The sequence below is a fragment of the Leptosomus discolor genome, chromosome 5, assembly GCF_034619465.1.
Source record: "Leptosomus discolor isolate bLepDis1 chromosome 5, bLepDis1.hap2, whole genome shotgun sequence".
In the NCBI taxonomy this organism is placed as follows: Eukaryota; Metazoa; Chordata; class Aves; order Leptosomiformes; family Leptosomidae; genus Leptosomus; species Leptosomus discolor.
The window spans coordinates 54495415-54519545 of record NC_141395.1 but is presented as its reverse complement, the minus strand read 5'-3'; the positions used below and the strand labels follow the sequence as shown (position 1 = coordinate 54519545).

At 39.4% G+C, this 24131-nt stretch overlaps 1 protein-coding gene across 1 annotated transcript; it reads right to left on the bottom strand.

Moving 5' to 3' along the window:
• Window positions 1-9960: 9960 nt before the first annotated feature.
• On the bottom strand, window positions 9961-23801 carry OSGIN2 (oxidative stress induced growth inhibitor family member 2). Its single transcript, XM_086465728.1, has 6 exons — window positions 23758-23801; window positions 20530-20684; window positions 15901-16037; window positions 13715-13906; window positions 13015-13106; window positions 9961-11008 (listed from the first exon to the last, which is right to left on the bottom strand). Exons 1-6 carry the CDS (start codon window positions 23799-23801, stop codon window positions 9961-9963), a joined length of 1668 nt encoding a protein of 555 aa, XP_086321854.1.
• Window positions 23802-24131: the final 330 nt, after the last annotated feature.

The window sequence follows — 24131 nt, the reverse complement described above, 5'->3', positions numbered from 1 at the left end:
GACCAAACTTAAAATTTGTATCTGAATAAACAAGAAGTATTTAATATTGATAAGGTCAAGCTTCTTCCTATTTTTGAAGTTGGTGACATCAAATTATTTTTAGCCAGCCACCAATTTCGTGTGATGGCAGATTTGAAACAAATGTTTAAATTCTAAAATCCAGTGATTTTTGCCCTATTATGTCTTCAAATCTTCAATATTTGTTTGAACAGCCTACAGTTAGACTAGAAACACTCTTATAAACTCAAGAGAAAGATACCAAAAAATTTTGCAGCAGCAACGAGCATTTTAATTTTGGTTTCTTGGGAAGAGAGAAAGAGGCAAATGCAGTTTCTTTCTCTGCGTATTTTCTTTCTTTTACAAATAGAAGAGAGCTGTGTTTGGCTGTTTAAGAGCAAAAGGTGTATACAGAAAGCCCAAAAGCTGCATGATGAGAACCATCAGATTATGAGTCTATGTACTTCCCTGTAGTATTAAATGAGAAATAACAGTGTACATTCCTCAGAACTGTAAATTCTGATATAATGATGTCTCATATTCTGTATTTGTTTTCATTTGTAGTGAAACTCAAGTTAGAGGGGGAGAAGACTGAATTTGGTAGTTGCTGGGAGTCAAGGTGTAGGGACCCTACTGCAAAATAAGACTTAAAAAAACCCCCAAAAACCTGGTTGGGGAGTGGGGGGAGTTTCCCTGGAAAACAAAACAAAACAAACTTGAAAGCTGTAGATCTAGTGGCAGAGAAACCAAATGAATCCCCTTGCTACTCAAAAGAATGTCTGTTATTCTGTTACGAAGATTCAGGCCAAGGGAACCAATGAGCTTTCCTCTGAAAGGGAGAAAAGGCAATTAAGCGAGCTACTTCAACACATTTTCATGGGTATTAAGACCAATACATCCAAGTTCAGCAATAGCTGTGAGACTGTTCTGGTATTGTAACTTGCATCCGGGCACATTGAATCTTGGCCACCAAATGCCTTTAAAAAGACTGTTCAGTGATTGAAATACTTGCTGGAGATGTACCGACTGCTGTTTGTTGCACCCTCGGGTGAGTTTTTCTCCTATCACAATGAGAATCTCCAGGTTTTTCTGTTGAAGACCCACTGGTCCAACAGGGCAGCTCATGTAGACTGCTGAGGATGACCTCTTGGATTGTTGTCTAAATTCAGGCAAATAGTTTGGATAGCAGAATATCAGTCCTTCAGAAAGGTGGTGTTTACAGTTGTGAAAAACAATTTATTTCACCTTAGAAATACTCAAAAGATAGAATGTACAGGGGCCTGCTGTGAGAAAGTAAAGGCTAAGTCCTTTGCTGCTCAGAGTGCAGTCTGCTAGCGTTCAGGCAACCCTGGTGGCATGTCTGAGACCACTCTTCTGTTCACATTATATGACTCGGGGCTCTTCAAATCCTGTCCACCAGACAGTTGAATTTTGCAGCTTTCATACTGTTTTTAGTTAGTTATTGTTCTAGGACTGATGGACTCACCCACAGACAAACACTTGGAGATTTCTTTTAGATCTTGTTTGATAGGTCTTCTCTGTCTCAACACTTCCAACATCATCCTCAGATTTCTTTGCAGTCTTTCGCAGGCAGCTGTGTGCTCTTGAGAGGGGAGAGTGTTGTGGGGATTTCCACAGTAGTGCCGAGGGGCGGGGGGGGGGGGGGGGGGAAGTTAGGATCAGTGCTTGGCTAAAGATACATCTAGTGTATATTCCTGTTTTGGGTCCAACTTGAGGGTGCCTTCTAGGTGATAGTTTGGTTTCTAATTCAGTTGCATCTGTTGTCTGGTTGATGAGAAGCCTGTAGATTAGTGAACCTGAGCTCTTGTTATTTCAACGTGAAGTTGTGCTTGCATTAAAAAAGAAGCTTAAGACATCTAAACATGTACTCCTTACCCGTAGCTTGAATTGTAATTCCAAATTCATCTAACATCCTAGTCATAATACTGAAGCTTTCAGTCCATTTTAGCATAATTTTGCCATGATTTACTGGTTTGGGCCTTCTGTTACTGAAGTTTCTGATGTCAATGATAAAGGACATGATTACATGATCCAAGTCTTGGGAGCCTAAACATCCAATTACATCACTATTTGCCTTACCCCTGGAACTATTACATTAACTTAACGTGATGTTTCCTTCATTTTGTAAAACATACTGTTGTGGGCTAACCCCAGTAGGCAGCTAAGCCCCATGCAGCTGCTCACTTGCTTCCCTCCTCCCCCAAGCAGGATGGGGGAAGAGAATCAGAAGGGTAAAAGTGGGAAAATTCATGGGGTTGAGAGGGACAGTTCTATAGGTAAAGCAAAAGCTGTGAGCACAAGCAAGGGCAATTAACTTTGCATTCTGCTGTCAGTGCTCCATTTTCATTCTGTGGGGCTTGTGCCCTGTGGTTTCAACATTCAGTTCACCAGTTTTCTGTAAGAACTTGTGTGGTGTCGGTTTTCTTTAGAAGGTTAAAAAAAGTTTAGTAACTCAGACATGACATCTAAGGTTTCTCTCATTTGCCTCAAACCACAATCTGCAAGCATACCCACCTTTTTCACATGATGCTTTTCTCCTAAAAATGCACCTAAGCAGAAATTTGTTCAGATCTTGTCTCTTGCATTTTTGAGTAACAGAGTTTGTTTGAGGGTTTGTTGGGATTGCTTTTTTTATAGCTTGTATTATCTTTGTTCACACTGCTCAGAGGAAGGAGATGCACGCAGTACATAAACTAAATACAGTTTTTATTAGCAACGCTTTTAAAATACAGTCTTGCATTCAGCAGCTTAGCTGAATATAGTTTAAAGCAGATTGAATTACTTCATGCACCACTAAAGTAGAGGATGGGTGCTGTATCCCTGCAGGAACAACATGGTAATTTTCAGTTTAGCTCACACTAGTTTCAGCTGATGTCTCCCCTCTTTCCTACATCAGCTGGGGAAGCCACTGCCTTTTTTTGGCAAGACTACAGTGATACTGTCACTGTTCAAGTTTATTTTCTATTTCTGTCCATTCACATCTGTAAGTCTGCCTGCTTGTCTCCTACCCTTGGTCCCTGTCTTCTAGAGTAGGGGGGCTGGTGCAGCAGGGCTGGCCTCTCCTGTGTCATTGCACCAGTTCCCATACACTGAAAGTATGTTTGCAGTCGGCTTCAGTTTCCTCCATCCACTACCTCCCTCCCCACTGACTTCCTCCAGCGTGCTAAGTCCTCTTTGTTACCTCCGTTCCTGGTGTGTCCGCAGGCTCTGTTCCACACGTTTAACATCAAACATCAGTTCATAACAGACAGTGGCTGAAGTCTCTGTTATAGACCTACCTCCAACCCTCTCCCAGCTCTTCTATTACCAGTCCATTTTGTGCAGGTGATTTCTCAGTCCTTATTCTTGCCCTGTCTTCCCCCCCTCCAAACCAGCCCTTCTCTTGCTCTCTTCCATTTCTTGACTCTATCCTCACTCACATTTGGCCACATCTGATGTTTGCTTCACAAATTCCAACTGTGTCCTGCTATCTCCTTAGAACTTAAGCCAAATGTGGCAAAACCTGAACTGTCTTCCTTACCATTATTCCTCGCTCTTCCTCTTACAAAGTTTGACAACCACCATCACCACATTCCAGTGAGATAGTTAAAAAATGCTAGACAAAATCAGATCTGCCTAACCAGCAACTTTGCCACTTGCTTTAGCTCTCTGCCCATACCACTCTGCCCCAGCTTTGACTATCAGAATCTCTCTGAAGTATTTGCTACAGCACCAGATCTGTGCAAAACAACACCTTTTCCCTCTCTTCGGACACTACAGCTTGCTTAATGCCTCTTCCTCCCCAGTTTGTTTTTTCCTCTGACTTAGCAGTTCCCCACTTCTCCAAAATAACTGGCTTCTTGGTGAAACTTTTAATGTTACTCCTTTAGCCTTCAGTGTGTCATCAGTTTTCACAGAGGAAGATAAAACAAGCGTAGCATGCAAACCTCAGGTAGCTGTAATCATTTAATCAAAGCTGAGGTTTTGCTCACAAGTTGCTTGCAGCTCAGAAGAACATATTTCAGCTGACAGCAGATGTTCTGTACACCTTTACATTGCTTATCTAAAAAAAAGGGTAATGACCCAAGCATACTCCAGCAAAAGCAGAAAACAGGCATGGCACATAGAAATGATATTTACATAGTATCTCCAAGTCTGGGTGTATCGTGTAGGTGAACAAACATCTAAGTGGATGAATATAAACGTTTAGCTCATTTAGAACTGGAATTCCACAACCACCATACCTGACCTAACAGAGAAATGGGCAAGATGGGCGTATTGACTTTCCAAATTGTGCCAGCTCGCAGGATCAGTTCCTGAACAGCAATAACTCAAGTGTTCAGATAGATAGAAGCTGGTCCTAGAATCCAAACTGATGAGAACTGAACCGTTCCCCACTCCTCAGACTATCCCCTGGAACTGTATCAAATCTCTTTGACCGCCTTGTCTCTAGCCTTATATTTGTGGACAACTACTTTTTCTTTATACATCTAGTTGAAAAAGAACCTAAACGTGCCAGGATTCTGTAATATTTTGTGAATACATAACAAACCTAGTTGTTAATTTTCTTTATCCTGGCATCTAAGTCCACAGGGGGTGTCCAGCAATGTGAAGCTGATTTTTTGGTTTATTGAAGCATCCACTGTAAGTGTAGGCTGATACTTGCACATTGCCAGTGATCTCAGAATAAGGAGATGGAGGAGGAAAGTGCAAATTGGTTTAATTTAGTCTCCAGAAGAAGTTGTTTCAAAAGGATAGGAGAGCTAAGAATATGAAGTATATTTTTTTCCCTGGGTTTGATGACTTCTAATGACCACTAAGTTTTAAGAGTTGGCTGAATATGCCCTGTAAGCACAGAATCATTGTCATTAGAAAATCGGCTGGCATGCAGACAGGTAATATGAACTCAAGTTCAGGGTTTGCTTCAGCTGAAATGTTCTTGCATCTGCAAAGACAAAACCATCTTTAAAACAGTGCTTAGCTTCACTATAATCACTAAATTATACTACAGATGCTTTTCCCCCCCCATACTCCTCGTTCCTCACACCAAATTCATCCTTGACCTCACAATTCCTTGTGTAATTCAAGCTTCAAAAATTAGCTAAACTGAAACACCTTGTGTACCATATTCCCCAAGTACTTTTTCAGAAAAAGAGCTGTTTATAATTCAGTATCCTCACTTCAAATTTGTACCCCTAATGTCACCAAAGCCTTCCTTTCTCTGTCAAAGAATGTTTCAGTTTCCATTGTTTCTGCTAAATAGAATTACATATTATGGTTATTTCAAACAAAGCATGACTTTTCTTTCAGGTTGGGTAAGGGAAAAAGGGGAAACTAAATGTCTAGAAAGCTCTCACATCAGTTGAGGTACTGTGCTCCTCCTCCCATCTTGCGCTCACCTCAAAATATAATCCAAAGTGGAGACAGAACATTGTTATTGTAAGGTTCAAAAATACTATCTAAATTGAAATGTAAGAGTATAAACCTTTTAGCATTTTTTTGTTCCATAACTTCTTCAAAATGAAATCGTTACTATGTGGAGGATAATAAAAACCAAATAATCAGCTGCCTTTAAGGCATACATGTGCTCCCTCTTGCTGTTCAGAAATATCTGGGAGCTAGCACTGTTACAGCACAGATTACGCTATTACATGAAAGCACCTGCTTGCTTTCCCAGAAGTAGAAAATACGGTACCAGAGCAACCAAGTCCCATCTCTTGGCACTGATCCAGTCCTGCAGCTTCTGGAGCAAATATAATTGCTTCTTGTTCATACATATGTGATGCACTTTAGTGTAATTCAGTTAATAGCTGATTAAAAATATATGCCAACATGTTAGACTAACAGCTCCAGCACAGAGCTCCAAAGTTACAGTATGCAGATCTTGACACAAGAAAATGGGAGACCACCAGCCTGGCAACACTGCATGGATTCGCTTCAGCACCTATAGGACTGCAGTTCAGATGGCTCATTCTTTGCTGCTTTCCTCCCATTGTTCCTCAGGGGTCATCGCTTCTTAATCAGTGCAGACTCACTAGAAGTTTGCAAATTTTACTCCCTTTCTTTCTCTCTCAAGAGCAGTTGGCCTAAAAATGGCCTTTTCTTCCTTTCAAACTGGATATGCAAGTCAGGCCTGCCTCAAAGTTTGGGTCTTACTTCATTTCCTCCAGCTTTGAGTAAGTACTCTGGATTTCTGGCTGCAGCCTTCTTCTCAACAGTTCTTGAGCTGTGAGAGAAAGAAGCTACACCCGCCACCTCCTCCTACAAAATTAGTATTTTTCATTGTGCAACCATCACTCTATGAAATTAATAATTAAAAAAAGGTGCCCACTCTCACTCACCAGGCCAGAGGGAAAACACCGCATACCCCCGTTCCCTAAGTGCTGAGGACTAGGGACCTACAGCTGTGGGATGCACTTTGGTGTCCCTTACTCAATGTGTAGACGCCATTTCTGGAGCTATACTCTTTCTGTGCGTCCACTGGCAAGACCAGGCTGCTTATCCCAAGGCAATGCATGTTCCTGAGAGACAGAAGAATCCGATGTTACTGATACTAGTCTCTCTGGATTACTTGCAGAAAGGATTTCTACGTTTATGCACTAGGGTAAAACTTAGCCTTACTCTTCCGTGGAAAATATTTTAAGTGGAAGTCAATCATCTATTGGAAAGGCTGTGCTGTTTCCTACCTCCCTGTCAGGTGCCTTCACTAACAAGCACCTGTTATTGTTAAATAATCACATACAAGGAATATTGCTAGCGAAACCTACTATGACAAATCTTAGTTCCAGTTCAACAGCTAGATACTACTTAAAATAATCCTAGCAATCATTTAGCTTGGAAACACATTTAGCTTTAAGAACCAAACACAAATGTAAGAGACATTTTCCCACTAGCCTGTTAGAAAATACACAGTATGCGTTAACATACCTTTACAAATTTTATACATCCAAATTAAATTCCTTTAGCTAAAAATTATATTCTTCCTATATTTTAGTAGTAAAGCTTAAGTAGTAAGCACCCTTTTTAAGTCTGTGATGTTTAAAAGCTTATCTTTCTCACTGAAAGAAAAGCTAAAAGAAGCAAACAGTCTCCCTTCTGGGAACTATTACAACACACAGGAAATTCAAATGGTACTATTTTTAAAATCGGAGAAAGAAAGTATTTCCCTAAAAGACAACTATTCACTGCCAACATCTAATCCACAATAAATGCAGTAAGTATGATATAATGCATTAGATAAAACTATGCTAAGGCAAAGCTTGATTTTTTACATCTCTTATTCTCTCAAAATACCAAAGAGGACAAAACCAAATTTATCTCAAAATCAGAAATACAAAGTGAGAAAGTCCAGCTACAACTTTAAACCTAGCAATTCCTAGAAGAATCAGGATGATTTTTTAGTAAAGCTTTGGTTCAAAAAAGTGATTTTATACTGGCTTAATAAACAAACACTGAGAAAATTTCTCTGTCCAATAAGGGGTCTCACATGCCATTTTTGGCTCAAAAATACTGGCAAGATTGATAAAAGGAAAAAAAAAAAAGAGCAGTTAAACCTCAAGGTGCTGTAACACTGCAGTGAAAGATACCTGTGTAACAACAGGACAAAAATCTCTCCTACAAATTTGTCACTACAACACATAGAGCTTGTAAGCAGCTGCAGCAGCTGAGGCCAGAAATTTGGCTGTTTGAAGCTTTTTTTCCCCCTTTTTACAAAGTCAATTGCTTGCTTTGTTTTGTCATGTGAAACATGTAAAATGCCAACAAATGAAAAAGCAGTATCATGCCATGATGTGTTGTATTCGAACATTTACATTGACACAAAACTGAAGGAATTTAATCGCAGCGCAGATGTATTCCCAATATATTAGCTGCAATAAAGTTCTACAATCAATTGTTTAGCACTTACAACACCAATTCTCAGTTAAAATTATTAGGTATCACAGGTTTAGGATAGATTTATATACACAGTTTCCTCCAAAGAAGGCAGATTTTAGAATCTTAATTCAATTATGAAGAAAATAAGCCTAGAATTTAGCATAATTAAAACCAGCTGAAGTATCATTATAAAAAAGTATCTTAACTAGTATTGACAATGCATGGTTAAATCCAACCATGTAGGCAATGCAGAAATTAATATAAATGTTGCTTCATTTGTGTTTATCTTTATGCTATTAAGTTGGCTTTAAACTAAAACTATTAGTAGTAGCATCATTTCATAAATTACTTTGGAATTCCATTGAAAATACAGTAATTTTAATCCTTGCATACTTTACGCCTTTTCAACTTCTATGCCCGAAGTCCGAGTAACTTACTCGGATGCATAAAGGCCTGCAGTAGCCACAGAACCCCGTAATTCAGGAGGCACAGTAAACAGGCATTTATTGCATATAGGTATCTACAACTTCTGAGAGTTAAGACAGCTGGGAAACCACCAAGCACTTGCAATTTCACAAAGTCTAAGCCTGATTTCCTTTTTAAAATCTGTTCAAGTTCTAATACGGAGATTTTAATCATGCAAATACAATACCCTAAACTAACATGACGTTCTTCAACACAAAAAAAGCCACAAACAAAAAATTAAATTAAATAACACCTATTCTATCACGTTGGACCTGAATTAAAATGTTTGGTACTAGATCAGTTAAAACCAAGCACTTTTGTCTATTGACAGTTCGGAAGATAACTTAAAATTTCTAATTAGCTGTTGCTTACTACCTCACTATGGTGAATAACCCATGTGTGTGTTTAGGTAAACTAACTACTCTAAAACCCAGCAAATGAACCCTAGGTCTTACATTGCAGAACACAAAGATGAAACTTCAGTTCAGAGGTAGGTACAAGTTAAGTCTTTGTCCTTCATAACAAGCTTTTAAGATTTATAGGAACTACGGCATGTTTGGTTTGTTTTGTTTATTTTTCAGGTGGCTGTGAGATATAACCCTTTTTCAAGTTTCAAAAACTGCAGGCTAAAATGGTTTTCATGTTATGTGCTGCTTTATTAAAAAAGAGAAATAACCAATACGTGGTCAAATGGGAGATGAGTATAACTATCACCCACCTTCATCAGTCAAGTGATCCCATTCGGTCTTCCTGAGCTAGGAAGCAAAAAAACCTTAAGTTTTCTCATGTACTTAATTTTTCAGTAGTACACTAAATAATCATTATATTGACACTGTAATAAGAGCACTTACATCAGTACTTTATTGTTTATGTTGAAGAGTATTCTCTGAAATGTACATAAGACTATAGGGGAACATCTCATGTTAGTCTTTCTGCACTCACCCAATTCTAGGCATAGTGTGAAAAGAACATTAATGGATTGTGTCAAATAATGCATTAATATTAAATGGGAATGCTTATTCTTTTATTCCAATTATCAAATAGGATCATTTATAACTGTTGAGAAATACTTCTTTCTTACAGAAATCCTTCTTACAGTAAAAAACATTTTGATAAGTGCTCATCCCAAGTATTACTGTATACTATGGCAAATAAATAAAATCCTTGTTTCAGGCAGAAGGCTCCAAATTTGCTTTGGGACCAAGAATCACTTTGTACTAAGCAAGCTTTCTGCTTTTAGAAGTGATTTTAATTTCACGGTAAGAATATTTTGTCACATTTGACACTAAAATGTAAAGCCACTCTGGTAGGCATTGCTTTTCCCAGAGGAAGTCTGCTCTTTTCAGCTGAGCAAGAGACGACAGGCAGGTCAATAAAAGTTAGTCTCATGTTCTGTTTTATCTGGAAGTAACTCCAGTTAAATAGAGATCGGTTGTAACAGCAGATCAATTTTTTGTATTTTGAAAAGGCGAAGTATTGTAGTATCAGCATCCTGTACCAAGCAATACAAGCGCAGGTTACTTGTATACAACAGAAATGTGACTGCTATCAACTTTCACTGTCAGTGAGTGTTCTGTTAGACTACATCTGTAACTCTGTATGTGAAAGTTTCTAACGTCTCATTTATGGTACCCCATCACCTCCTCCATCCCCACTTTCAATCAATTCATGTTTCTTCTTTTGTCTTATTGCCAAGCATCGTGCAATGCCCAATGCACCTCCTTTTAAAAACCGTACAAAGTTGTCTCCCACCAGAGGACCTAAAGCAAAGAGGTTAGCTTCTTTAGTGCATTCATAAGTGTATGGATCAATCTCTATAGGATTCCCCTTGCACGTGATGGGCTGATTAGAGTGATGACCTATGCTATGTCCTTGGTCCTTTAGAAAGAAAAGATTTGGGTGAGAACCTATCAGAACTAAGGCTACAGAAAACTTCAAAATTTTCTTCAGTCCAGAGGCACTCTGAAGAACACATTTCATTTCAGGCTTGAAGGAAAGTATATTGTGTTCAGGGAAACTAGTGTAAGCAGAATGCAGACTAGAGTCCACAGTGTGGGACTGAGTACACATCATATGATAGACCTTATGGTATTCAGGGTAAAGCTTTTTAGGTAGCTGTTGGAAAATCAGACTTGTATCGGTAACTCTTCTACGAAACACATGGATTACTGGGATGTTGTTATTGTAGGCACACAGTACTGCATCAGCTGCTGTAAGTCCAGCACCCACAATTAACACAGGGTCTGTCTTCCCACGTAACTTCCCTTTGCTGATAGCAGCTCCAAAGTCAGACATGGAATGAAGCACAAAAGGGAAGTCTTCTCCTTCAACTTGCAGTCGGCCAGGAGAATCAAAGGTTCCTGTGGCGAGAGCCACATTCTCAGCAAAGAGGCAGAAGGGCACATGAGAACCATCTGTTGCTCGCTGATAACCTCTGACTTCCCAGTTTCTCTTAATCAGTGATTTCTGTCCATCTTCCATTTCCAAATGCTGTGTTGAAATATTTTCATTTAGTTGACTTCTATCTTCATCATCCTTTCCTCGGTAAAGCCTGGATACTGACGTTATGTAAACGTTGTCTCTGAAATTCTTTTGGAGGCCCATGACTTTAACATAGTGTTTATAGTAGCAAGCTACTTCCTCTGGCATTACTCGATCACTCTTTATATTTCTGAAACAAAATTGGATGGTTCCAGTTAATACTTTGACCTTATTGGTAATTTGAACATCATATATGACACACCACATGACAGTCAAATTTAAAAGGATTGAATCTGCTCAGTGTAACTGACACTGAGTTCAATACCTTCAAACACATTCTATTTATTTTATTTGTTCTCTTGATTCCTGCTATAGAAGACAACCTAACTTTTTTTTTAATAGTTGTAAATCTTTACAATGTAAAGTGCTATGGGTATTAAGTGTAACAAAACCCTGCAGTATCATGGTAGGTCTGTATGGAAGTGTTTTACAAAGCCAGTTTAGCATCACGACTGTCAACAATACGATACTGGCTAAACTTGTACTCAGTGAGAATACACTTACCCAGGGTATAAGTAATTAAATATCATAGTAATTGTTATGTGTTAATTTTGAAACTCTAGGTTCGCTATATTACTTAAGTCAGGTATTCTTCATTATACTTTGCAGACCTCTCCCTTGGGTACAGCTCAGTTCAGCAGGTATCCAATTAAGTAGTTCCGTATCACAAGAATGAACAAAGCCAAGATGACACAGAACCTTAATGCAACTATGTAAACAGGATTATGATGTCCACGTGTCCAACAAAAAACATTATCGCACTGCAATCCTGGTATTACAGCTATGCTTTTCTCGTGTTTATTGCATTCTTGTTTCTACAAAAATAAGCTGAAAATGTAATTATTTTGAACAGGTGCATGAATTTTGCGGGTTCTTTAGGACTAAGGTCTAGGAAGAAGGCAAATGAAACTGTAATGAACATTAGGATTGCCACTGAATTACTCTTAAAAGCATATTTACAAGAAATCAGGCTACTCACTCTCATAGATTAACAACAGCATATATACTTTTAAATGTTCAGGTTACTACTCTGAAAATCCTGATGAGATATTTATCAAAGAGGATAATGCGACAGCGTGACGCACCTGTTAACAATGAAAGTTAGGAGACTATTTTACATGACTAGAAGTTTTCATTATCATCATTTACTTTTAAATACTTTTGTTTAATTGTAGTATAACAAGTCACCATTTCTGTTTTTAGTATTGTTGAAAACTATAATATAAACAAATTAGCTTCAGATAATAAGCAGCTTATGGGATTTCAGTTAATAAGGAGGCAAGATTACTGTGGTTATCTAAGAAAGCGATTAAAGAACAAAGGTACAGTTTCTTCACTATATGTGTTGTCCTGAATTGAGTAAGTCTGCCCTTAAAGACATACACTCAAGTAATTTACTACTTCTTTTACCATATGCGACAGAAAAACAACTTCCTTTAATTTTGCTAGAACAAAGTTGTGAAAATTAAGATTTTAGAAAAGGCTTATGTGGAGTGTTCCTAGGTTCATGTGCTGACACAAACCTTTATGATCTAGTTGTATAACTGAAGCAAAAACACTGAGCTTGTACAAGACTGTAATTTTTCTTCTCTAAAATTTTTCCAAGAAACTTAACTACTAGAAAATAACACTGGGAAATAGTGAATTATGCTCTTAAAATTCATAGACAGCAACATTTCAGATGCTGCAGCTTTGCCTGTAAAAGCATATACTGAAATATGCAATTTCCTGAATTACAGGAAAGCTAGCATGCACAGCAACTGAAGTGGCATTCATTGATGAAACAGGAACTACCAACACTTCCGTAGTTTTTTAATTCCTCCCTCAATCTTCCCTCAACTCTGATCAAAATTGCTTGCAGTAACAGTGCTTCTTTGTGAAGTGGTTGCTAAAACACACCACTGCTCGTACGCTTTCAATGCACTCAAAGCAATTACTCCGGCTTACCGTTGTCCATTTATTTCCATGAGAGTACACACAGCAGAATAATTTCCAGTGGCATCAGGCAATTTAATAAACAAAACAAGAAGCCTTCCTGTGAACAATGAAGTTTGAATCTTTTCCAGTTCTTAAAAAAATGTCACCTGGATTCTTATAGCAATTAAGTTTCCCAAATACATTATGCAATACATTTACCTGCGTTTGCTAGCCGCCCACTCCTTAAAGGTGAGGCCAGGCAATTCCATCCAGTCTCCAAAACTGATTGTTAGCATAGAGCCTTCCATGGACTATGGACAAAAAACCAAGATGTGTGACCAGATACTTTTCAAATGGACACATTTATGTAAACCACAGTGAAGTTGTTCTCATTGTACTCATTTAGAGCAATAAAATACCAGAATATTACACAACACCAGGACATTACAGGAAGTGTTGATGAACTATTTCTGCGTTACAGTTAGATACAATTTTAAGGAGCAACTGCATGATCTAATAAAGCAGAAGGTGAGGAGAGAACAAGGGAAACTGAAATTTAGAATACAAAACAAGAAGAAAAGTATGTGAAACCAACAGCATGTGAACACATTAAGATTTAAGATTTTGTATAAAAGCACCTGGAAACAATGCAGACAAGAGAGAAAAAAGTAATAGAAAATACCCTTCATTATAATTCATGAAATTTAAACTAATAAGCACCTAAGACAGCAGTCATGGTAACAAATCCCCAAACGAAGCACAACTTTTTCCTTCCTTTTTGTCTCCCCAACACATTCAGGCTTTGGTAACTGAGCAGCTGAAAGTGCAATTGCCATTACTACCTAAAACAGCCTTAGATAGTAAGAAAACCCACAAAACTATCAAGTTACCCTAGCAGTGATATGAAATTTTTACTCACATGCCAAGCCCCACCCGGCGGTCCTTTACCAAGCACTATATGGGGAATATAATTATGTTGTTCTAGCTTCCAGTGCAAAACTGGCGGGTAGTCATACCCAAAGTCAGCATCAGGATGAAGCAGTGTATCAAAAAGCACTGCAACTGGGTTTGAAGAGCGTCCTTCCAGCCCTTCAGACAGGTACTCCAGATCCTAAAGTAGAAAAAAAGTGGTAAGTTCATACAGCTTTTACTGTTCATCATGCTACTCTGATGTACAGAAGTTGAATTTCAACAGAAAACACAGTTAGTTCAAGTTGCATTTTAAGTAAAGATAAGTATTTAATGTGAAGATTGAATCGAAACACTTTTCAGAAATAACTGCCATAATTCAGTTCTTCTGTAACTCCAAATAATATATTTCACTCATTTAAAAGTTACGTGTTAATAACACAGTAATACTGAGGCAGGTCAGTATTTGAAATTCATTATAGAAAAAGAAATATAGGCACAAATATTCAGAGATCTGAACAACTTAGTAACATTTATCTTTATACATAGGGGACTGCTTTTAACAAAGAATTGTTAGTATTTGTGGGAGCCCCATTTTGATAAAGCAAATTGGAATCTAAAAACATTAAGTTTTAAAGATCAAGTAGAAAAAGCTCCTTTGACAGCATTTATAGTTCCAACACTAACTTTATTATATTTTGAAATAATGGAGGTATTATAAGTATTATTTTTGGAAATTAATTAAAACTAGGCTTATTTTACAAAGCAGTTAACATAGAGAATGATTTCTAGAATTTTGTAAAATGTTCACATTTCGGCACCTATTAACTAGCTATCTTCTAAAAATTTCAGGATGCAATGGCAAATAGCCGAAGAGAGAACAGAGATTTGAAGAGAGAACTAGCCATAAGGCAAATGTTTGCTGACAAAGACAGGAGAGTTAACTTCCTAAACTGGGAAAATATCAGGGGGTCAGGGGAGGATGAAGTACATGAATCATCTGTAGCCAAAAGTTTAGGCAACTTACACTCCTGCCAAAAAAATAAACCTTGAGACTTAAGGCCAATGTTACATGCAAACAGCACAGCACTAAAACAAAACAAAAAACCAAAACAAAACCCAAAGCCGAACAACACCTATTGCCCCACTACAAACACATACGCATGTCTGTATTTCAAATAAATTAGTCACCAGGCAACACAGTTAGTGAGTAATCCATCAGGAATATAGTGAGGTGAGTAGAAAACAACAATAACATAGCAAACAAATGGACAAGTCGGGAGAAAAATAATGGAGAAGATTTAAAGGATCAAATCAGAAAAATTGGATGTAGATGAGGATAACAAATACAGCACAAGAGCAATTGTGAGTGCAACACAAACACTGAAGGAGGCATACTGCTCAGAAAAGAAAAATGGGTTGTGTTTATAGAGGATATATGTCTCTAATATTACAATAAATGAAGTCTTAATGAGAATTGCACTATTTAGGAAAATTTTAAGTTGACGTATGCGTACTTGAAGTATGTTAGCAGCATGTGTTCTTTGATGATAGTGCCTAAACATCCTAGGACATGAAAGCTGGAATTCCTGCATCAGCTACTCACTGACCAAGTAGTGCTTTAGACAGTTTTGGCAAGTAGTAAGAACACAACAAAGGGCAGATTGTAAAACCAAAACACACCACAAACAAAAAGCCCTCAAGAACCACAAAAAACCCCACACACCCCAGCACTGGATCTAACGGTCATGAGTTGATTCTATTTAAATTAACAAATAACAGAATAACTTCTTAATGCATTAGAAATACAATTAGGTAAGTAGGCTGGTTCTTCACAATGCAATCTACAGATTTTTTTTTTTGGACAAGCAGTTCTTAAAATGCATTGCTTTTCACCTGAAGTGCCCTACATACAATTTGTTACAAGCCACTGAAGACTGTATATACTGCTCTTTATTTTACAGGTAGGAAAAAGAGAGGCCAAGAGATAAAGCTAGTTGTTTGAGGCCACACAGTTACTGAGTTTACTGTGGTCTAGTTCTTTGTGGGGTGAGAATATTAAACCTTTTCTTGTCCATGGCACTTCTTGTGTAACTTGCAAAAGCATTTTAAACAGGATCATTAAGGAAAGACTACTGTTTCATAATCCAGCTTGCAGTATGAAAAGAACTAGACAAGACGGCAACCAAAGCTTACTTGATCAACAATGGAAAGATGTCGAGCTGCTTCTAATTTTGTATGTAGAATGGGGTTTGGGTGTATAGCTTCAGGAGATAAATATGGCCTGTATCCAGACAGCAGGTAAGACAGACAAATTCCGGAAGGTCCATTTCCTATTAAAAAAAAAAGAAGTTACTGCTTTAGTAAAAATGTCAATAATCTAAAGTTTGTAAGTCACTAAACAAGAAGCAACAAAACCGTACTATAGTAGTGTAATGCAATATTGTCCTCATTCAAAGCAGCTGATAAACTTCACAGTAAAATAAAGCCTACCATAGGAACTTCCTCCAAATAAACTGAGCAAAATCGTTTTCAGATAACAAGAAACGTATGTATGACTGTTTACACCATGACACAAAATGTATACAAAGGAATTTCATAATTTAGTATGTCAAATTCACTGTTCTTGTCTGAAAATGGTCCGATTGATAAGATCTGGTCTGCCTGTCAATCATAGTGATATCTGAATATTATTGCCACCTTACAACTTTGCGTTCCCATTTACAGTAGGTACTGTAAAACACAGAACAGGAAGACAATCTAGAGCATATGCTCTTCAGGTCTGCCCATAAAATAAAAGGAAGAAAGAGACAAGCAGAAAGCTGAAGACTGCAAGTCAGATGAGAAGTTACAGACACAGCACAACAGAAACATAAAAGCTAAGTGAAGACAAATACAGTAGGTTAAGTGGTAAAGTACAAGACACTCGTGTAAGACCACATTCATTGTTCAGCAACAATATCAATTCAAACATCTATATCCTTTTGGTAGCATTTTATAATCATATATATGCATTATTGCAATTTTAATAGACTAACTTATTTTCAAAATGTTATTAAAGGTGTGAAATGAATGGGACCAAAACATTTCCATAAGGTAATTATTTCTGTTTATTTCACTAGTATTAAACAAAGTAGGGGACCATATTTGTAACACACAAATACAGAAGTAACATTCATGTTGCAAAGTCAGATATCGAAAACTAGAAAGCTAAAGTCAAGAAAGTATGTGCTATGATACAGAATTTAAACATGTGACTATGCACTGTTATTCCATTCCCATAGCCTCTCTTCCTCATTAACTGAATGAAAAGCACAGTGTTCTCCTAACGAAGCATTATTCAATTTTTGTCTTTGTTTTCCATCTGAAGTGGCACACACGGCATTTACCACACACTATTCAAATTCTGGCCTAAAGATAAAGTTACTAATTTATTCATATTTTTATATAACACTCATTAGGCTGTCAGCTCTTACTCCCTACCATTTCAACTCTTGATCGCAAGAGTTCACCCGTCGTTTCCTGTTCCCCATCACCTCTGCACACACTACTTCTACCACCTGTTACCAATCCCACTTCTCCAATGCCTGCCTTTTCTCCCATTTCTGATGTCCCAGTCTTTAAATCCCCCATCAGTTTGCTGAGACCCTGTTCATTCCCAGTCTCTTCATACATCTGATCTCTTTTTCCTTCTCCACCAGTCTACATTCATCACTCTGGTCCCCAGTGGCAGTATATCTGTGTGCGTAGACCAGTCACAGCCATGGGCTACAAGAAAATCATGTAGGCTCAGCACAGATGAGTTCTTCAAAGGTTGAGACTGCTAAGTTACAAAAAAGATCTTCAATAAGCATGTTTCTTCCAAAGGCCCAGAACCCAAGTAAGTATGTGAGACTGCACAATGGCTCCTACCAAACAATTTAGGTTTTGCACCCAAATATGGAGGTAAAAATAAAGGCATTAGAGTGCCTTTGTACTGTAAGAACCACAAAGCACTGGAAAAAGACTGTCTAGGAAAGCCATGGATTTCCATCATGAGGATCTTCAAGACAGTTAAATCAAAAGTCTGTAATAAAAGGTTTAAATATGGGTGATCCTGCCTATATTATTTTCCAAACCACTTTGATTCCTATTTTGCCATTTACAAAGAAGACCGTAAAGAATCTTTCAGACATAAAAAATGCTCTTCCTTACTCTCACACTGTTCTACCGTCCCACTAACAGATCAGCACGAGATAGCTGGGTACGCTTCAGTCCAGGAATCTGAAGTTTAAAACAGATGCAAGCCGCTCCTGTCACCCACTCGCCACACGAGATGGATGTGAGAGAACCTTAGCAATATAGTGAAACTACCCATAACAAAATCATATGAATTTGTGAAAACACTCTAATCATACCTATACTTAACAAGCATTGCCATGACTGAGTAAATTCTTTACTATTTTTAGAATTGTATCTTGTGCACAGTAAAGAATTTTGTTTCTTTTTACAAGTGCAGAGCTAGATATTTTTTTTCCCTACTGAGGTGTAAAGGAAGCTAGTCCACAACGGAAAGAGAAAAACACGGGCCACATCCAAGGATGCTGTACTAAAGATTATTCCTACTGGATAAGACTAAAAAGAACCAAATGGATAATGAAAGTTGCCAAAACAAAGGCTGGCAAGGGACAAGGAAATTACTGAGGATGGAATTATGTTAAGGTGAATTACTGCAACTGCTCCCTAGCCAGCCCTGGTCCCCCCTCCAAATCCAAACCCAGCTCCTATTCTTTGAGCAGACTGAGTCCAAGGGAAAGAAATTCCCATGCGGATATGCTCTCAAGAACACACAAAATGAAGGTTCAGCTGTAAGGTCTGCAGTTAAGACTTGCCATGATTTTCCCAGAAAATCCTTGAGGGAAAAAAACTAATCTTTTTGAGATGAGAAATTTATACCCAAGGAGTTTGCTCTTTATTTACAGACAATGCCTCCAATAACAGCTCTGATTGCAACTGAGAGATATGACTACTATATAAACTTTAGATACACAATCAATACACCCCCAAACCCCATGGCCCTGTTCATTTCAGGAGCAGTTAATATTTTGTTTGAATAGAGGAGAAGCTTCTCCTGATCAACAGTACACTACAGTAAAATCAGATTTATATTATATGTCTAAATCTAAAGTAAATAATCAACTTCAAACACAATTTCAGCCTTGTTATTTGGAGGAAAGTTTAAAACATTGTGTTTACACAGTAATGATCAAAACCAGTGCAGATGATTAAAACGTTTAGCACAGAACATCCTCTAGACTTAAGAGCTCCAGCATGAAATTCTTCAATCCCAACTCATTCAAATTGAATGTATCCATTTCTTCCCAATTTCTTGAAGACAGGTACAGCACAGAAGTTACTCAATATTACCACAGCAGCTTAGTACTCTATGCAGAACTGTAGTACAATATGCAGCACAAGCTTAGAATCAAATCTTAAATTTGGCATCACACAGGGAAAACGGATGGTGACATTAAAGAAAGTGGAATGTAAGTTATTGCTCCATCATTAAGTTAACTGCTGACACATGTGCCCTCTTCTTCTTTCTGATAAATAACATAGTGCAATGAGAAGATGGCAGCACTATGAAGATAAAAGTACGTTTAACTCCAGCTATACAGGAATCGCATCATATCTGTGAAAAAGATTTGGGCAACGTATTTGTTTTTCAAGGAGAAACAGTCAAGGCAGCTGTGTTTGGTGTCAGCACATAGAAGGCACTCTAGCCAAAATAAGTATTGAGCACAGGTATTTGCATAATGAATATCCGCAAAACTAAACAGTGAAAACTGAGTCATTAACCATATGGCAAACCTATACTAAGGTTGACAAAATGCCAGAAAACTGTTGCTCTTCAGCTATGATGCAGAACTCAGCAAGTGATTCACGTCTGTCACATCCACGTAAGTCTATGACATGAGCACTATTTTAAGCTATCGTGAAGAGAACTTTGAGAATAGGCACTGTACAAACACCAGTCTTCAGAGTTGTGGAGATTTACTGCAAGCACATTACGTTGACATGTCATTCTCTGGAATCTCTGCTTGTTTGCAGGTACAGTTAAAGCTGTTGATTTGCTGTAGTCCCAACAGCTTTGGACTAGATTATGGAAACCCTCCTTTACTCCAGATCTTTTCTTGATCCCCTCATCAAGTCATGGCAGTAAGGAGCTGGTGACCAGCTGTTGCTGAAAAACCTTGGCCCATCCTGGCACTCTCAATTAAACTGTGTACCTAAGGAGCCTGCTCCCTCTGCTATCCTGTCATTCAGCAAGATTTTACAAGTACAACCTTTTAACTATTTAATCAAGACTACAATTTATTGTTTTAAACTGGTTGAATTGACTCGGAATGATTTTGGAAAAGATGGGACAATATTCAGACTTAGTGATGGAGGCAACAAAGAAAAAGACAATTAATGACAGAAGGCAGCAACTAACCAACACCCAGCACATTTTATGTTATGCTTTTAGTCAGATCATATCAACAAAACCCTACGTGATCAACACTAGAATACAAACAGTTCTTCTCTTAAGAGTCACGTATCTGCTGTCAAATAATGGGGCTCATTCTGTCAAAGCACAACTTGAATTCGAACACACTCCAATAGCAATTGACTTAACATAATTTTATAGCACTGTTATTAATCATAACAACTGTATTACTCTAATAAACACCTTCACTGTAAGGATGCTAAGCATTAGTTATTTAATGATAAATGACTTCATGCAGCAGGTCTATAAAGGCAATTGCAGTGAAACAGAAACTTAAAAAAGGGAAAAAACCTCACCTATTATTACTACAGGCAGAGTAAGGAGGGAGTCCCCAGGCAGAACAGTTTCTTCAATTAAAGGCATTCTTTTAATCTTCCTCCCAAGGCTGTCTCCAAAATACTGGACGAAGGAATTCAAAAGCTGTCCTTCGGTTTCAGGGCCGCTGTAACTTCTAATTAAGAGGACAGATGGGAGAAAACTAAAATTAAACTGTTGTCAGAACTCTCTCTTCACAAATAAAGCTGCTTTTGATGCTTTACTTTAAGAGTTATGGAATTGGCAAAACCGAACAGGTATGCTTCAACCCATCTACAAAATTTTACTCCTCAGCACAGCTTTTCCAACAGAAGATTTTTAAAAAGTCCACTTTCTCCTAGAAAGTCTACAGAAGGATAACACAAAGGCACAGATGGCTCTGCAGAGATGCAGATTTCTAATTTCAGTTTATACAAAGACAAAGCATAGCCAACAAGCACTATTTAGACACACATACACCACCACCACCCCTGCAGAACTCATTCCTCATAATGCTTATCGAAAGAGGAGAGGTACACACTGCCTGGCCAGTCAAGAGCATTAAGGCCAGCCAAAGGCCAATGGAGCAGCTAAGGTACAACAGCAGCTGTTCACAGCCCTTCCTATCTGCTGAGCAGCAGAGAGGACTTCTCCTGAACAAACTTCTGTTCAGGCAGAAGTAAGGCTGGTTAAAGCTGGCAGTGGTGTCAAGATGGAAAAAAGTGTGTTCTCTGTAAGCCCTAGACACAGCCCATTTTATCACTGTTAAAAGAAAACTTTTTATAAAAGGAATTGCTGTGCAGTCAGGTCAGCTACTGTGCAGCAGACTGCTTTCACACCTGGTTGTTTTCCTTGATTTCTCAGTAACAACTGCTTCAGTTCCTCTCACACTCTCACAATGTGCTTCTAGACTACACAAACTTTTTTTTATTTTGTTCGCTGTTTAATTAAGAGCCCTTTCTGAAGCCTTTCCAGGTCACTGAAGAAGGACACACTATTAGTTTAGCTAGAAAGGCAGGGACAAATTAAAAATAGTCTGTTACTGGCAGTTATGTTATTAAGTCTTCAAAATAAAGACCTAACAACTTTTTAATTAAAAATATCCCAGTCAGCTGATCTAAACATTTCTCTCTTTACAAATACAGTTTTAATTATTAATAAGCAGAAGTACTTTTATTTATTTCTTAAGCGTCTGCATATCTTAAAGCTATTCCAGTATTTCAGACATTATTTTCTACACAGGACCAAAAGCGTAAATCACTGCTGCAATTCCTTCAAGCCACGTACACTACGGACTGCCTCAACTCCCACAACACTCAAGGTTTCACTATGTATTTCAAAGCCTTTCCTCAGTGGGGAGTTCTGAAGTAAACTAAAGACAGAGCTGTACACTAACAACAGCACTAGCACATACTGTAATATATCTCTCTGATGGTTATTTCCTTGTTAAAAAGGAGGGGAGGGGGGAGCTATTCTACAGTTGTATTTATTTCAGAGAGCACATACTTGCTATCTCTTTCCCTGCACTGAAACAGAAAAAAGTTTGCAAATTACGTGCTTACTGTTTGATTACAGCTGTGCATTAGCTCCTTGTGACCTTGGAGACGTGTAACGTACAAACAGCATGAGTTAGATGAAGATGAGTAGAAGGCAGAGAGGATATCTAATTATCATACTGCTTTTTTCACCTCCACTTTTAGATAGCCACATTGTTTTCCAGCATTTGCTCCAAGTTAACTAAGGCAATGCTACCCTATGCTTTGCAAAAGACAGGCTTAAATGAACTGTACATGTCTTAGTGTGGTTTTAATATACTTGCTGTGCTAGATGGAAGACAAAAACTAAAAGAAACATTTCAAAACCTCTTTTATGTGATATATGTGCAGTGCTCTAGGCTACAAAAGAATCTTTAACAATAAAAATGTTGCTTCTGTGCAGCTTAGTGTATCACAAAATACCCAACTGGTTTAGCGCAGAATCTAATTTTGCACAGAAACATCCACATACAACACACAGTTTCTCAGCTATCGTGCATATGCAGCAGATGAAGGACTGTTGTCAGGAGCACGTTCTTCCTTGCAAGGACATCCCACCAGAAGTCAGTAAGATCTTAAGTTAGGGGCCACCATCTTCCTAACCTCTGAACAACACTGAAACTTACCAAGTACCAGAAGTTTTTATCTTGACAAAAACTCACACAGTAGACAGCTTTGCTGTGGTGGGGATTTGGTAAAAATATCTACGGCTCTACCCTTGTCGAGATGCAAGTGGGCACAAAGATGAGTCGATTCCAAAGCTTATGCTTAGTTTACCTTGTGCTGGTCATACCAAATAACCTTGAGAACTATTTGCTATCAAACACCTAGATTCTAAATGTGTTCATCTTTTTTCTCTTTTTTTTTTTGCCTTTTAGTGCTTTTCAGTTAATTACTTTTATTTTTAATTGATGTGAAAAACCCATTAAGAGAAAACCCACGACATATACGCAAACGTTTTTCTCCCTTTGAAAAATAAAATAATAGTTTTTCCACAATAACTGTCTTAATTTGGTGAAAGTTATTAAAATAAGAGGTGCCTTTTCCAGGTAGCAGCTTTGAAAGATCCTATGAAAAAAAATCCTTAGCAAAAAAAAATTAAATAAACTGACTGTGGTGGGCGGCTAACAAAAAACTCGTTATATAAAAGGAATTTAAATTTGGTCTCAAGCTGACACTTTGGGAAGCAAATTTAGCACTGTCAGATTGTTGGGTTTTTTGAATCACCGCGAAGAGCGAAGCCCATCAGGACCGGGATCCCCGACGGGGCAGCGCCACGGACGCTGAAGCGAAACCGAGCATCAGCGGGCGACGATTCCCTCCCAGCCCAGGCTGCGCTTCGGCGCTGCCCAAGGTCACAGCGCGCTCGCCCGGCCCGCCGCCTCCATCCCCCTCGCTGCCGGCCCCGCGCTTCGCCCGCCGGCCGCCTCCGCCCGCCCGCGCAGCGCAGGGGTCGTGCGGGGCCGGGGAGCGCCGCGGCCGCCCGCCGCCACGCAGCAGCTCCGCGGAGGCCGCAGCCCCGGGGCGGCGGCGCCCCCCGCCCACCGGTGTCCCCGTCCTCCCCGGCGCCGGCCCCCCCCCCCCAGCCCGACCCGACCCCCTCACCCCGCTCCCCCGGCGGCCCGGCTCCCGCGCCGGGGAGGGGGCGGCGGGAAGCAGCCCTGATCCACCGGCCGCTCTACCCCGCCGCCTCACCTGAAGTGACCGGCCAAGGAACAGCGGCAGCACCACACGGGCATGGGGAGCGCCGGCGGGCTCGGGGCGCCGGCGGGTCCCAGAGATGAGGCTGCGGGGGGACGCCGCGCCGCGGCTCCCGCTCCTCCTCCTGTCGCCGCCGCCACACTGAGGCCCGCGCAGCGCCGTCCCTCCTCCCCGCTCACATGCGGCAGCGGGTCACACGCGGGAGGAGGAGCCGCCGCCAGCACTGGGAGGGGAGGGCGCCGCTTTCTCCTCCCATACCCGCCGCGTCCCCGTGCGCCGAGGCGGGGGTCAACGCCGCTCCCCGCAGGAGGATGCGGGGTGCCTCTCCCTGGAGAAGGCGGCGAGGGGAACCCCGGCCTGGCACCGGC

Bases quoted from the DNA above. Each gene is read 5' to 3' on its own strand.
- OSGIN2 (XM_086465728.1), bottom strand. From the start codon at position 23,801: ATGCCCGTGTGGTGCTGCCGCTGTTCCTTGGCCGGTCACTTCAG. The intron at 13,907-15,900 runs GTAAGCTTTGGT...TTTCTACTTTAG, and splicing joins ATCTTTCCATTGTTGATCAA to GATCTGGAGTACCTGTCTGA. The intron at 11,009-13,014 runs GTAAATGTATTG...ATTTTGTTTCAG, and splicing joins TGGGCGGCTAGCAAACGCAG to AAATATAAAGAGTGATCGAG.